This window comes from Zingiber officinale, chromosome 2A (genome assembly GCF_018446385.1).
Source record: "Zingiber officinale cultivar Zhangliang chromosome 2A, Zo_v1.1, whole genome shotgun sequence".
In the NCBI taxonomy this organism is placed as follows: Eukaryota; Viridiplantae; Streptophyta; class Magnoliopsida; order Zingiberales; family Zingiberaceae; genus Zingiber; species Zingiber officinale.
Window position 1 is genome coordinate 27,169,374 of NC_055988.1, and position 13,826 is coordinate 27,183,199.

At 41.8% G+C, this 13,826-nt stretch overlaps 1 protein-coding gene across 1 annotated transcript; it reads left to right on the forward strand.

The window, feature by feature from the left end:
- Nucleotides 1-5,250: 5,250 nt before the first annotated feature.
- LOC122040977 (probable inactive UDP-arabinopyranose mutase 2) lies at nucleotides 5,251-11,195 on the forward strand. Its single transcript, XM_042600474.1, has 2 exons — nucleotides 5,251-5,383; nucleotides 10,060-11,195. The coding sequence occupies exon 2, from the start codon at nucleotides 10,144-10,146 to the stop codon at nucleotides 11,191-11,193; it is 1,050 nt and encodes a 349-aa protein (XP_042456408.1). The 5' UTR covers nucleotides 5,251-5,383; nucleotides 10,060-10,143; the 3' UTR covers nucleotides 11,194-11,195.
- The last annotated feature ends 2,631 nt before the right edge of the window (nucleotides 11,196-13,826 follow it).

Sequence of the window (13,826 nt, forward strand, 5' to 3'; positions counted from 1 at the left end):
ATAACCTAACTTGGTTGATGACATCAAAAAATCATTCAACAATGTGGGCCTGATATATAATGATATCAGGCCCAAGTTAGGCTTGATATGGAATCATATCAAGCCCAACATGGAGAATTTTGGTGATTCTTTCTTATTACATTTTAACACCTCTGAGAAGCTGAAATAAACAATGGATAGCATATTTGAACTCCTTGTTGTAGGATCGAAAAAGTGCGATAGAGGGGGGGGGTGAATATCCCACTTTAAAAACTTTTCTTTTCATGTTTATAAAGGCAATCAGAATATGCAGCAGAAAGTAAAAGACTCATTTGATTACTTGGTTTGGAACCTAGGTCGACTCCCACTCCGAGACCCGCAATCCTTGATCACACCGTTTGGCAATTCACTAAAACTCTTCTTTCCGAAAATCTCGGAAAGAAGCAGTGCATACAAGTAGATGAGTAATGATCCTGTCCGAATCACCGAACCAAAGGACGCTGGGCACGTGGTGCGCTCCTAGTCGAGGACGTAGACCTCCGTCTGGTCGCACGAATCTCCGGCGAACCTGCACAAAAGTCAGGCCGGGAAGGGTTCCCGGCGTCGACCCTCCGACGCTCAAGTCAGGCAAGCAAATATTGCAAAAGGTGGCTCCAGAGATGAATTTTCCGCGTACCTGAGGCGAAGTAAGAGGCTCTATATATAGAGCGAGGAGAGAACTAATGCACGTTCACCGAGGTGCAGACGTGTCAACCACCCATACCTCGGTATGTACTTGTCAGAGAGCTTACCTGACACCATACTGCTACAGTCCGAGCATGTCTTTGATGGGACAACAAGGCACCCCGTCGCCAGACTAGGGGTATGGCGTAGCCATACGACTTGACGGCTGTCAGAGGGTGTTCCCTTCCTTTACCCACCGCCCGGCCGGGACGTCCGTCCGGCCGACCGGGCGAAGAACGTCGTCCGGACGACCTTAATTCCCTGCGTCGGCCGGGCGGCCCGTCCCTCCGCTCGGTCATTATGTACTGTTCCATTGAGCGTCGGAACCCTGATCCCTACCAGGGTGCCTTTTACTACCAGATGTCCCTTCCTTCTAAGCTCGTCCTTCTCCGGCGGGCCATTGGGCCCTTTAACCTCCCCGCGGTGTTGATCCCTCGTTATGGGGTTCCGGATTCTTACAACCGGATCACTTGCCTCCCCCTCGAGTCTAGTCGAAGGAGGCGAAGTCTGACTGACTGGACTGCCGATCTGACTGAGCAATGATCCTTGCATTAATCCGCTCGGCCTGGCATAAGGATGCTCATCTGCTCGGCAATATCTCGTCCACGCCTTGTGCTTCTCTTGGAATCCCTGTCCAACGCTCCCCCCCCACTGTGTATCACGTGCACTGCGCACAGTAAGGGGAGCTCATTAAATGCGGCCAGTATCTCGCTAACGCGTGGCGATCGTGCGCTTGTCAGCGCATGGCGGTGTCGTCACTTCCGATGGGATAGCCGCCGTTTGAAATGAACGGCTGGATGATGACCTCGTTATCAACGACCTGGATCGGACGGTGGAGGTTGCTTCTGGGCGGCAATATAAAGCTTGCGGCTCCGCTTCCGCCGCCGCCTCGCTGCTTCATTCTCCTCCGGCACTTCTCTGCTTGTATTCTCTTCCGGCAACCTCGCCCCTCAACTCTTCGGCAAACCTCAGCCTTTCGTCGATCATCTTCTTTGTTTGTAAGGCCTTTTCTCTTGTTCCCAGCGCTTTCTTCTTTTTGGTTACCCGTTTCCTTCAATCGGCTTTTTCTCCATTCTTTGCTCACCCCTTCCCTCGGCATCCTATATTCTCGCCCCTTGACCATGACTAGCACTTCACAGTCGACTGGCGGCGCTCCAGGTCTATGGTACACGACCATGGAGAGCCGTTTTGATGAGGAAGACGCCTTGCGTCTCGTCCGGACTTATGACCTGCCGACCGACCACCAAATAGTGTTAGCCACAGCAGCCGATTGGTCTCATGAACCGCCGTCCGGCACAGTGCTTTTCTTCCGAGACCAATTTCTGGCCGGACTGCGTTTTCCACCTCACAAATTTTTCTTAGAAGTCTGCAACTATTTCCGCATTCCGCTCGGCCAGGTAGTTCCCAACTCTATTAGGCTGCTGAGCGGAGTGATAGTTCTGTTCAAGCTGAACAACATCCCCTTGGACCCTAAAATATTCCACTACTTTTACTATCCCAAGCAAGCTGAGTGGGGTACCTTTGTTTTCCAGTCTAGGATAGGCTTCGTGCTTTTTGATATTTGCTTTGTTGACTTGAGCGTCGGAGGGTCGACGCCGGGAACCCTTCCCGGCCCGACTTTTGTGCAGGTTCGCCGGAGATTCGTGCGACCAGACGGAGGTCTACGTCCTCGACTAGGAGCGCACCACGTGCCCAGCGTCCTTTGGTTCGGTGATTCGGACAGGATCAAGTAAGATAGTAACAACCTACTATCTTACTTGAAGCAGTAGCTTGCTTATGAAGATGAGTAGTCGTAACACGAACAACAACTGCACAAAGATGAGCTTCGAACAAATTTCTTGCTTCGTTGACCCAGCCTCGGACCTCGAGCTCACTTTTATAAGAGTCATCGATGTTCGACAGACCGATCCTTGGGTTCGGTTGACCGAACCAGCTCCCTTCCATCTTTGCTAAGATATGATGTTGATTCGATCTTCGGCATTTAATGACGATGATTGTTCGGTCGACCGATCCCTAGTTCGATCGACCGATCAGTTGCTCTTCCTTCTTTGCTTCTGCTCGATCTGAACTGTGCTGAGTCATTAGGGTTCGACCGATCCTCTGGTTCGGTCGACCGATCAAGCTTTAATCGGACCCTGTCCTGTTTTGGTCTGAACTGATATATGCTCTGAGGTGGCCTTGTTCGGTGGACCGATCATCTAGTTCAGTCGACCGATCAGGCTGGACCTGCAAACCAATGTTAGACAATAATCCTGCAAAACAAATATTAGCGTAATAATAATATAAATGCATAAGTAATAATAGATAGCTCAACTATTTTGATTTTAATTTGGAAACCTTCCCGGTTTCTTCATTTGGATCAGTGACCTTAGGTTGTTCCTTTCAGGAACACGACCTCACTGTCGCTCATCCAATTGCTTACCTCAACTTACCTGCCAAACATTGGTCCTCCAGACCTATTTGGACTTTGCCTGCTCAGTATCTGATCGCCTGATCTACTAAGAATTTTCCTGTAATACTACATTAGTCAACAACAATAATAGTAATACAAAATACTATGGTAAACTTAAACTTAGATTTACCGAGAACCGCTGGTTCGGTCGACCCATCTGGCTTCACTCACCAGAATCTAAGGTTACCACCCCCTAGGGTTTTCTCCACCTGGCTTCACTCACCAAGACTCAGTATTCGACTACCCAGGGATCAGGTCCTCCAGACCTATCGAATACACCTGACTTCCACGATCTACCGAGATTTCTTTTGCCTCAGTATTCGGCTACCCAGGGATCAGGTCCTTCAAACCTATCGAATCCACTTGGCTTCCACGATCTACCAAGATTTCTCTTGTCTAGCTTGCAACTAGGACTTCCCTTGCCTATCCGTAGTTAGGACTAGTCACTCGGTTGACTTCCCACCCTTGCTTGGCCATGACTAGGACTTCCCATGATCAAGCTCCATTAAACTTACTTAAACATATTTATCGGACATTAAAACCTTGGAGGTCGATTGTACCAACACTTGCAACCAAAAAATCCACAGGAACTGAAATGGGTGCAATCAGAGCTCTCGAGATCTATCAGTGGATTTTGATCAAAATCCACTGATGAACCCAGAGAGCTTCGATTGCACCAATTTCAATTCCTGTGGATTTCTAAAGTTGCAAGGAGTTCAAATATGTTATCTATTGTTTATTTCGACTTTTCAGAGATATTAAAATGCAATAAGAAAAAATCGCAAACAATTTTTATGTTGGGCCTGATATGTTTCCATATCAGGCCCAACATGGGTCTTATATCATTCCATATCAGGCCCACATTGGGCCTGATATGATTTTATATCAGGCCCAACGTGAGTCTGATATCATTCTATATCAGACCCATATAACGCAACGTGGAGAATTTTAGCGATTCTTTCTTATTACATTTTAACACCTTTGAGAAGTTGAAATAAACAATGAATAACAAATTTGAACTCCTTGCAACCCCAGAAAATCACAGGAACTGAAATGGATGCAATCGGAACTCTCTATGTCCATGAGTGAGTTTCGACCAAAATATACTGATGGACCTAGAGAGATTAGATTGCACCCATTTCAATTCTTGTAGATTTATGATGTTGCAAGGAGTTCAAATACGCTATTCATTGTTTATTTCGACTTCTCAGAGGTATTAAAATATTTTTAGAAGAATCAACTTACAAAAGAGAGAAAAAAAGAGGAGAGGAAAGAAAAGAAAAACATAGGAGGAAAAAAAAAGGAGAAAAATGATACAAACAATAAAAAGAAAAATAATAAGGAGAATAGAGTTAGAAAAATATGATAAAAAATATATTTTTTTGATAAATAATAAAATAGCATACTTTTTTTTTTTTTGATAAATTTAAAAACTTAGATACATCTTTTAATTAATTACCGTGGAAGATAAGTCATTTAAAAAATTTTAAAATCTTCTATCCATCCAAATAGCTTGGCCCCATTCCCCGTACTCTTGATAAACTAGGGAAGCACGGAGGTCAAATCCTCTGGTCCAGAATTTTCTGGACCAGAAGAAGCTCTATTCATTCATTGGATGGGTGGATTGGATCTCACCTATTAAATAGATGGGATCCAGTCCATCTAATCAATAAATGAATAAGGGATCAGAACTGATTTAGGAATCCTACATCAGAGGATCCAGCCCAGAAGCACGGATAGTTTCGGAGTTGACGGCCACTGGCAGGGGAAGTTCGATCGTAGGCGCATGCACAATGGGAATAAACCCACGCTTCATGGATTCACGGCCAAACATTTACCTAGTCAACCAAACCATAGTAAAAAACAAAAATTACATCGTACGAGTGGATGCTATACTTGCAGTGCAAAGTTCTAATTTAAAAAATTGACATCGTAAGAGTGGCCATGATCAATTTCCATCCACTCGCGTTTAATAGAAATTATATAACTTGGATAATGAAAAGGTAACCCTACCTTTTGGATCGATTTTGAATTGACAATGTCAATAGAAATGTAAGATCCGGTAATTTTCAGGGCATCTATGCAATTGTAATCGATATTTCCAATTATTATATATTTTTGATATTTCAGACAGCTACTCCGCACTCCCATGCCTCCCTATCCTTCGCTTAGTCGGCTCGTCTCGTCTCGTGGCTCCTCCTCGTCCAACTCATCGCCTTGCTGCTTGAGGTAATCGTCCGCTCTTTCGGCTCAGCTGCTGTGATTTTTGATCTAGCATCTCTTCAAGTCGATTTCTCGGATTTTAATTGGAGTTTTCTTTGTTTCTGTTTTTTTTTTTTGTGGAATTCGAGATTTTTATTTTACACGTTTTTATCGACGGAGAAACTTCCTATGCGATATTATGTGGATTTTAGATCACACACTTTGTTGTAGTCATCTGTACCAAAGGAAGGGTAGAGAAAAACTGGATGGAGGTATTGAGGTACTCGAGCTGTCAAAACGCCTTGGTTCACTCAAGGCTGTTGATTTAACCTTACATCAAATTTGGTTAGAATTTATGTTCATAAGATTTTGGCATTATTTTAAGCTTGATATCTGGGCATAATGCAATGACTGGCCTTTCTGATTTGGGATTAGGATTGGCATTGGAATTTTGAGAGTTCTCCGGCTACTATAGTTAAATCTGTTTTTACCATTTCCAACTTTTAAAACAGGTTGTTAAGCTAGAAATCAAACAGAAATAGAGCACTATGTGTAAGATGTGTCTACGCGTGCCAACCAAAGACGTGCCTAAGCAAGCAAGAGGATGAACTGCAGAATCCATGGAAAGAAACGCTGCATCTTGGGAACATCTCTATGAGGGGAGATCCCTGGAAAGACTCCTCGCTCGGACAAGATGTTGTAGTTTACCCGACCGGGAATCCCCACCGGTCTGTTACCTTGATGTTCTGCTATAAGTTAATCACTTAGGAGTATCCCCATTTAGGAGCGTCCTCTACGTACCAGTCTGGGCCATGAGAACATCTCCGCTCGGGAATATCTCTCTCATACTTGACCCCTCTGCCTCTTATATCTAATCATTTTTGTTGGGCCTCATGTACGAAGAGGAGAGGTCAACCTGGGATCCATAACTGAACATGTCCTCTATGCAGGGTCATATCCCTGAGAGCATCTCCAATGGGGAATATTTCTCCAAATATCTCCCCTTGTGGAGGATATTTGAGGGGTGATTGGAAATCACCAGGCACTCCCTCTTGTGGGGCCCACCAAAATGGTGAGCTACCATTATTTGTTATTTTTTAAATTATTTTTTAATTCAATTAAATTGAAAAAAAAAAACAAAAAATGAACGTTAAAAGAAACAAAATCAAACATTCGAACAAATAAACATTGTAAAAAAACATAAAAAACAGTAACATTGGAATCAAAAATCAAACAGGAAAAAAGCAAACGTTAATCTCAACATTCATTTTTTCGAACGTTGGGTAACGTTTATTTTCCCTCTATATATACATCGTTTCTTTCATCTATTTTCATCACTTTCATACTCATTGTCTACCAAAAATTTAGAGAGAAATGGATAAAAATTTTGATCATTATTTTAGGGATTTGTTCAACTCTCCGAATATCGACGAAAATTCTAGTGAAGAAAGTTCTCGAGTTCGTCCTAATTTCTTCAATCCTCAATTTCCATTTCCCACTCAACATCCACCAAATTTCCAACCTTTTCCATACCCACCACCATATTACCATAATTTATAAAGTTATCCAAATTCTTTGAGTGGCGACCCTCGAACTCCGTTTTATACATATCCTCCAGAATATTGGTAGAGTAGTCAGTATTTCATGCAAGCCCCATCTCATGGAATTAATCCGCTTCAATCACCAGAGATTCAATCAAATGAATTGAGAAGAGCTAGTGTTGATGCAATTGACAGTGACAAAGATACACCTTATGCAGCCCCCGATTCACAATTTCCTCCATTCTCATATGAAACTGCAAATGACGATATGATTCTCAATCAAGCACTAAAGATGGGCAATGAATCAGATGAAGACCATAGCAAGCAAACAGTATGGACAATAGCAGATGATAAGCTCCTTACAGCGGCCTACACAATTATCAATGAAAATTCAGTAGTTGGTAATGCCCAGAAGAGTGAGTCATTTTGGAAACGAGTTGTGACATACTATAATACCAATCGAGATAAGGGAGCTAAAAAGAGAACTACGGAAAAAGCAAAATCACATTGGGCTTCGCTGAAAAAGATCGTAAATAGATACAATGGAATCTACAATAAATGGTATAATGATAGACCAAGCGGATGGAGTGACGAGGATTTGATGGTGCGAGCTCATGAAGAATACAAGAGTACTTTTAAAACTACTTTCCAATATGAGCACGTGTGAAGAATCGTGAAAGATAGTCCAATGTATGCTCCTCAATCCTCAGAGCGACGGACTACAAAGAAAGCAAGAACATCAGAATCATCAGGTGCATATACTGACTCTTCTAATCCTAACACAACTGTTGATATAGATGATAGAGAAATCCGATCTCATCCAATGGGACAGAAGGTAGCAAAGAGGAAAGGCAAAGAAAGAGTAGGCCTAATTGATGAATTGAATCAGGCTATGCAACAATCAATGACACATTTGGAAGAGTATAATAACAATAAGAAAGTGGGTCAACTCATTCAAGCACATCAACTCCTCATAATGGACACATGAGATATAACAGATGAACAACTTCAAAATCATCTAGCGATATGTGAACAACTGAAGAAAAAATTGAACATGTAATTAATTTCTATGGTTTATTTTATCTGCTCCATGTTTATTTTATTAATTGTAGTTTATCGTTATGTGTTTTATTAATTTAATATGGTTTATTTCTCTCTATTTCAATATCAAATTTATAAAATATTTATATTCGTACAAAGTAGTATTTTTCTTAAATTTATATATCTTTTATTGTATTTTCTTAAAATTAAATGTAAGTTAATCAAATGAGCATGAACTCCATAAATATTTGGTTGGTGAGATATTTGATTGTGGAATTGGGGATATTTGAGAGTGAATATTTGATGGATGAGACCCATAAATATTTGATGGATGAGGCCCATAAATATTTGATTGGTGGGATATTTCAGTGTGAGATTTGGGATATTTGAAAAATGATGTGGAAGTGGGGGCCACAAATATTTGGAAGAAATATTCAACCATTGTGGATGCTCTGAGAGGAGACAATGACGGATAGACAGGGGCATCCTTATACCAACCCATGCCTTTGACTATTAGCCAACATACGTGGCAGCTTGTGTGGAAGCTTATCTCGCTGGTATATAAAGGTCATTGTGTGCATCAAGAGGAGGCAACTGCAACTGACTGTAAGTGGCCTTAAGTCAAAACAGTTAATATGCTCTATCGGATTCAGACTGAAAGGGAGAGTTGCAGTAGTGCATGCCGACCACCACGGACTAGTGTTGACATGTCGGCAAGAGAGCTGCTTGGGTGTGAGGGATCAGATGCTCTACCAAATTCAGAACGAAAGGGACAGTTGCGATCGTGCACGCCGGCCCCCACTAACCAGTGTTGACTTGCAGGTAGGAGACCCTCTCGGGTGCACAGAATCTGATGCTCTGACTTGGAGGGGGGAGTTGCCACACCGTCTCCTATTGACCTATGTTGACCTGCAGACAGGAGGCCCGCTTGGGTGTGTGGGATCAGACACTCTACCAATTCGGACTTGAAGGGGAGTTGTGGTCGTGCAGCCAAGGAGAGCGGTGGTGACCCACATCACTTTTGGCGCCACCTGCTCGGGTGAAGGAACTGTTCGAGTGAAGCACCCACTACAAGAAGATGGGAGTTCTTGGCTTGCGTGTTTCAAAGCAGATCGCCGGAGCAGACGGGAGCTCTACCGGATTGGAACCCGAAGGAAGAGGTGCAGTTGAGTCAAGAGTGGGAAGGAGGTATCAACCTGCATCAAATTGCTTTAGCTCTGAACAAAGAGAAGCGTTGTTGGAGCCATCGACATAAAGTTGCCATGATGAACTGCCAAATGCAATGATTTGATATCGAGATGAAGAAAATTTCAATCACTGTTTGTGTTCCGCTATCAGCCAAGAGCTTGGAGGTGATCCGCCTAAGAATCAGCAGAACTTGTGTTAGTTATTCAGTAGCTGCAGTTGAGTCTAAGCTTGATGACTTTGAGGGTGAAGCAGGGTTTTAGTGGGAGAGTCAACTCGGTAATGAGTTGCATATAGAATGGTTTTCAGGCAACTTGAAGATTGAGGTTGTGATTGAGATTACTGATTCGAAGATTCATGTTTGAGTTTGAGGTGTGGGATTGACTATAAACAAAGTCAGAACATTGTAAAATAAAAGGAATGCGTTTTTGAATGTACTAAAGACTATTCCTGTAGTTGGGTTACTCCAACTATAGGCCTGCTGGTCTAATCCTGAACTTGATATCGGATCAAACCTACATGGCTCTACGTTGACTGAGTCTTGCGCCTACCACGTCGCCCCTATCGTCTCCGCCACATCACTCAGATTCATGTTTGAGTTTGAGGTGTGGGATTTTGACTATAAGCAGTGTCAAAAGATTGTAAAATAGAAGGGATGTGATTTTGAATGTAGAATTTTCTATGGCGAAAAAGAGATCAAATATCATATTAGGACCACACATGTAACTCATATCTATCAACTAATTCACTCGCATCTGCATTGATTCTAGAAGTACTTATCATGAATTTTTCACCAATCATGTCTCAAATGTGATGAATGCTGATTGATATTTCTATGGTCTCTTAAATTTTTTTATACTATAGTTTATAGATGTTGGTAGGTTAGGCTTCCTTACTGCATTGGAGTGAACACTTACCAAAGTTTAATTTGTACAGGAAATCATAACAAGCTAAGCTCCATCTTGTTTCCTCCCTCTCAACACAAATCACTGCCACTGAGAAACTTTTGCCTCTTTTAAAATGTCTCTAGCAATAGAGAACAATGAAGTGGACATTGTGATTGCTGCTCTCCATCCTAACGTTAATTCTTTCCTAGAGGAATGGCGGCCATTTTTGGCGCCTTTCCATCTTATAATTGTACAAGATCCTGCCTTGAAGGAGGAACTTCAGATTCCCTTGGGGTTTGACCTCCAGGTTTACTCTAAATCTGACATGGAAAGAGTTGCAAGTGGTTCCTCTATTAACTTCTCAGGTTATTCTTGCCGTTATTTTGGGTATCTCATGTCCCGAAAGAAATACATTATTTCAATTGACGATAACTGCCATCCAGCGAGGAACAACTATGGTGTTCTAGTTGATGCTGTGGACCAACACATAACCAACCTCCAAACGCCATCCACACCATTCTTCTTCAACACACTGTATGACCCGTTCCGTGAAGGTGCAGATTTTGTCCGTGGCTACCCTTTTAGTTTGCGCCATGGTGTCCAATGTGTAATATCAAGTGGTTTGTGGCTCAATTTAGCTGACTATGATGCTCCAACTCAGATTGTGAAGCCACATGAAAGAAATGCTCGATATGTTGATGCTGTTTTGACTGTCCCACTCGGGGCAATGACAACCTTGAGTGGAATAAATGTTGGGTTCAACAGGGATGTTATAGGACCTGCATTCGTCCCAGGGCTGCAGTTAGTAGGGGAAGGAAAGCGAAGGTGGGAAACATTGGAGGATATATGGTCAGGCTTTTGCGCAAAAGCGATCTGTGACCACTTGGGATTCGGCGTGAAGACTGGACTGCCTTATGTGCATAGAGATGATGCAGAAGTGGGCAATGACATGGAGAGCCTGAAGAAGGAATGCGGAGGAGTGAAACTGATGGAGAGCATTGTGCCCTTTTTCCAGTCTGTGAGACTTCCGACGACTGCCGTAACAGCAGACGATTGTGTGCTAGAAATCGCAGGGATGGTGAGGGAGAAGTTGGGGATGCTTAGTCCCATATATCTGCAAGCCGCAAACGCTATGGAATCCTGGATCAAGCTCTGGAAGGCTGTGGGGGCAAATACAGTATAGTATGTCTTTCTCATTTGATTCCTTTGTAGCTTGATTTGCTTTCCCTTTGCTTGTTGCAGTTGTTCTCACTGGCCATTTACCATTAGAAAATTAACTCTAGCACAAGCTATGCCAAAGGTTATCGAACTCTTAACAGTATGATGAAGTGGAATTGACATAAATTTCTTGTAGCTTTTTCCAGTATTCCTGGATGTTAAGTTTTTATAACCTCAGTTGCTTGGTTCAGCAAACTAACATTAAGGGATTTTTTAGAGCAATTGCCCTTTCTCGCTTCTTTTTCCCCATAGTTTTTGTTGGTTTAGTGTTACATATATCTTTATTATATTTCTGTAGTTATTTATTGTTTTGTCTAAGTAGGAGCGGAAAGTTTTAGAAAGATATAATTTTTATGCTTTTGATCCAACAAGTTGTATCAAAGTGAGATTGTGATGTCCTAAGGATGGATTGTGAATACTAACACGAAAATTAATCTAAATACTAAGCTATCATATCTGAAAAGGAAGTGTGATGGTCTCATATTGCAAGAACTATTATGCTCCTACTTTTAGTGATTAGAATATGTATGATGATGGTTAGAGATTATTGAATGGGGAGAAGAAAATGTTCACACTGACATCCAATGAAGATGAAAATGAAAATTAAGGTACTATTCATCGAGAAAACAAGAGGAAACAAATTGTATCCAATGAAGATGAATCTCTTTACATGGATGAGATGTCAAGTATTATCAATTGAGTTTGAGACGATCACCTTTGATGGTCAGGCTTCATGACTTTTGAATTGTTTGTCAAACTGGCACCGACACCTAGAGCATCAAGTTCATCATGATGAAGGGATCGAAGAGTAGCAACAGAACAAACAACAAAGTTAGATTTTATTCAAGGAAGAATCGATGTACGCCCACTTGGAACAAGATATCTTGGAGAATAGAAATCTAATTTGTGAATGTGCTAAGATCGACTAGAACACCACTAGGCTTGAGGATTGCATTGGGGGCTTTTGGTATACCTACACTTTACACAGATTGGATCATGTTGCCACCATCTCATTTTCAGTGATCATAAATGGAGAGGTGCACAGATATTTTCAAGGCGTCAAAGGTTTGAGGTAGGGTAGCCCACTATAGTCGTTCCTTTTGGGCCTCAGCCTTGAGGTGTTCCCTAGAGTGTTGTGAATAGATGTCCGTGCGAGTAGAATTCCACCTACATCTGATGTTCGCTAGGACGAGAGTCATACATCTGACATATGATGATGACCTACTAGTCTTTGCATGATGAGATGAGTACATCATCGCTCACATAGCTGCCTTTAAATATTTGGGAACCCAACAGGCCCCTGGGCCAACTTGCAAATATCTATTGTGATAGAAGATGATTAAATGTATTTTAGATGTTTTTCATAGTCCTCTTCATATTATGTGAATAAATTATGGGGTTAGTGTATAGTCGACCATCAAATTGATTAAGGGATGGATAAATTTTTTCCTCGAGGGTATACATCGTGAGTTGATCTCCTATCCCATTGTAGCAACTCTGCTATCCTTTAGCGAAGTAGGCATCTATTGTAGTAAAGATGATTATGCTCATCTTAGACACATTTCACAGTTTATTTCTAGGTTATGTGAAGAGAGATAAATTATGAAATTAACTTATAGTCCACTGTCAAATTCACTAGGCGGTGAGAGAAATTTTCCAACCGGACATCCAACATCTATATGACAGGGGTTGATGGACGCACTAGAGCTTTATTAGAGCAATCAAACTTTTAGCTTGGGGCATCTCCCTTCGAATACCTAAGCATACTTCTATCGCTGCAAGATTGTGCTTAACAAATTATAGTCATTTGATTGAGGCAATAATTGGATGTCTCACTTCCTGGACAAAACACATATTATCTTATGTTAGGAAGCTAGAGCTAGCCGATGAGGATCAAGGACAGAGTCAGGCTTTAGACTACCCGGGCTATAGCCCGGGGCCCAGCTAAAGTTGTGTTAATTTTAAATCTTTGATTGTATTGATTTTTTCATTCCCGAATAAAGTAAAGGGGTCTTTAGCCCGGGGAACCTTTGGAGGACATTGGTAGCCCAAGTGGGCGGGCTCCACCATTGTTTTGGATAGTTTTGTAGGGTGTTAGAGCATCCTTCGGAGCTCCCACTGTGATGTGGCATAAATGAGAAACCTCCCTCCCATAGTGGGAGGGAGGTTTCTCACTTTGCATGACGAAGCGGCTCCGTGGTTACGGAGCCGCTTCGTCGTGTTTTTTAATTTTTTTTAATAATTATAAAAAATAAAATACAATGGCCAGAATAATAGCCTTCGCGTGCTATGCCGTTGAACAACAGCTATTTTAGCCGTTGTTCAATGGTTAATTTTTTTTTATAAATATAAGATCGATTTCATATTTTTTTCATTCATCTCCTTGTTATTTTTGTTTTCGATTTCTTTCCTCAACTCTCTATATTTTTCAACCACAAAAATAACTTGATTTATTTCAAATGACTCAAAATCCAGATCGATCTATGCTCCATGAATTCTGGAGAAATGAATTGGCAGAAGATGCAGAGGATATAAATGAACGAAGAATGCTCCAACTATATGAGCAGCGACAAACGGTACATCGAAGAGCTCAAAGTT

Excerpts from the sequence above, each read along its gene's own strand:
- LOC122040977 (XM_042600474.1), top strand. The coding sequence starts at position 10,144 with ATGTCTCTAGCAATAGAGAACAATGAAGTGGACATTGTGATTGCTGCT.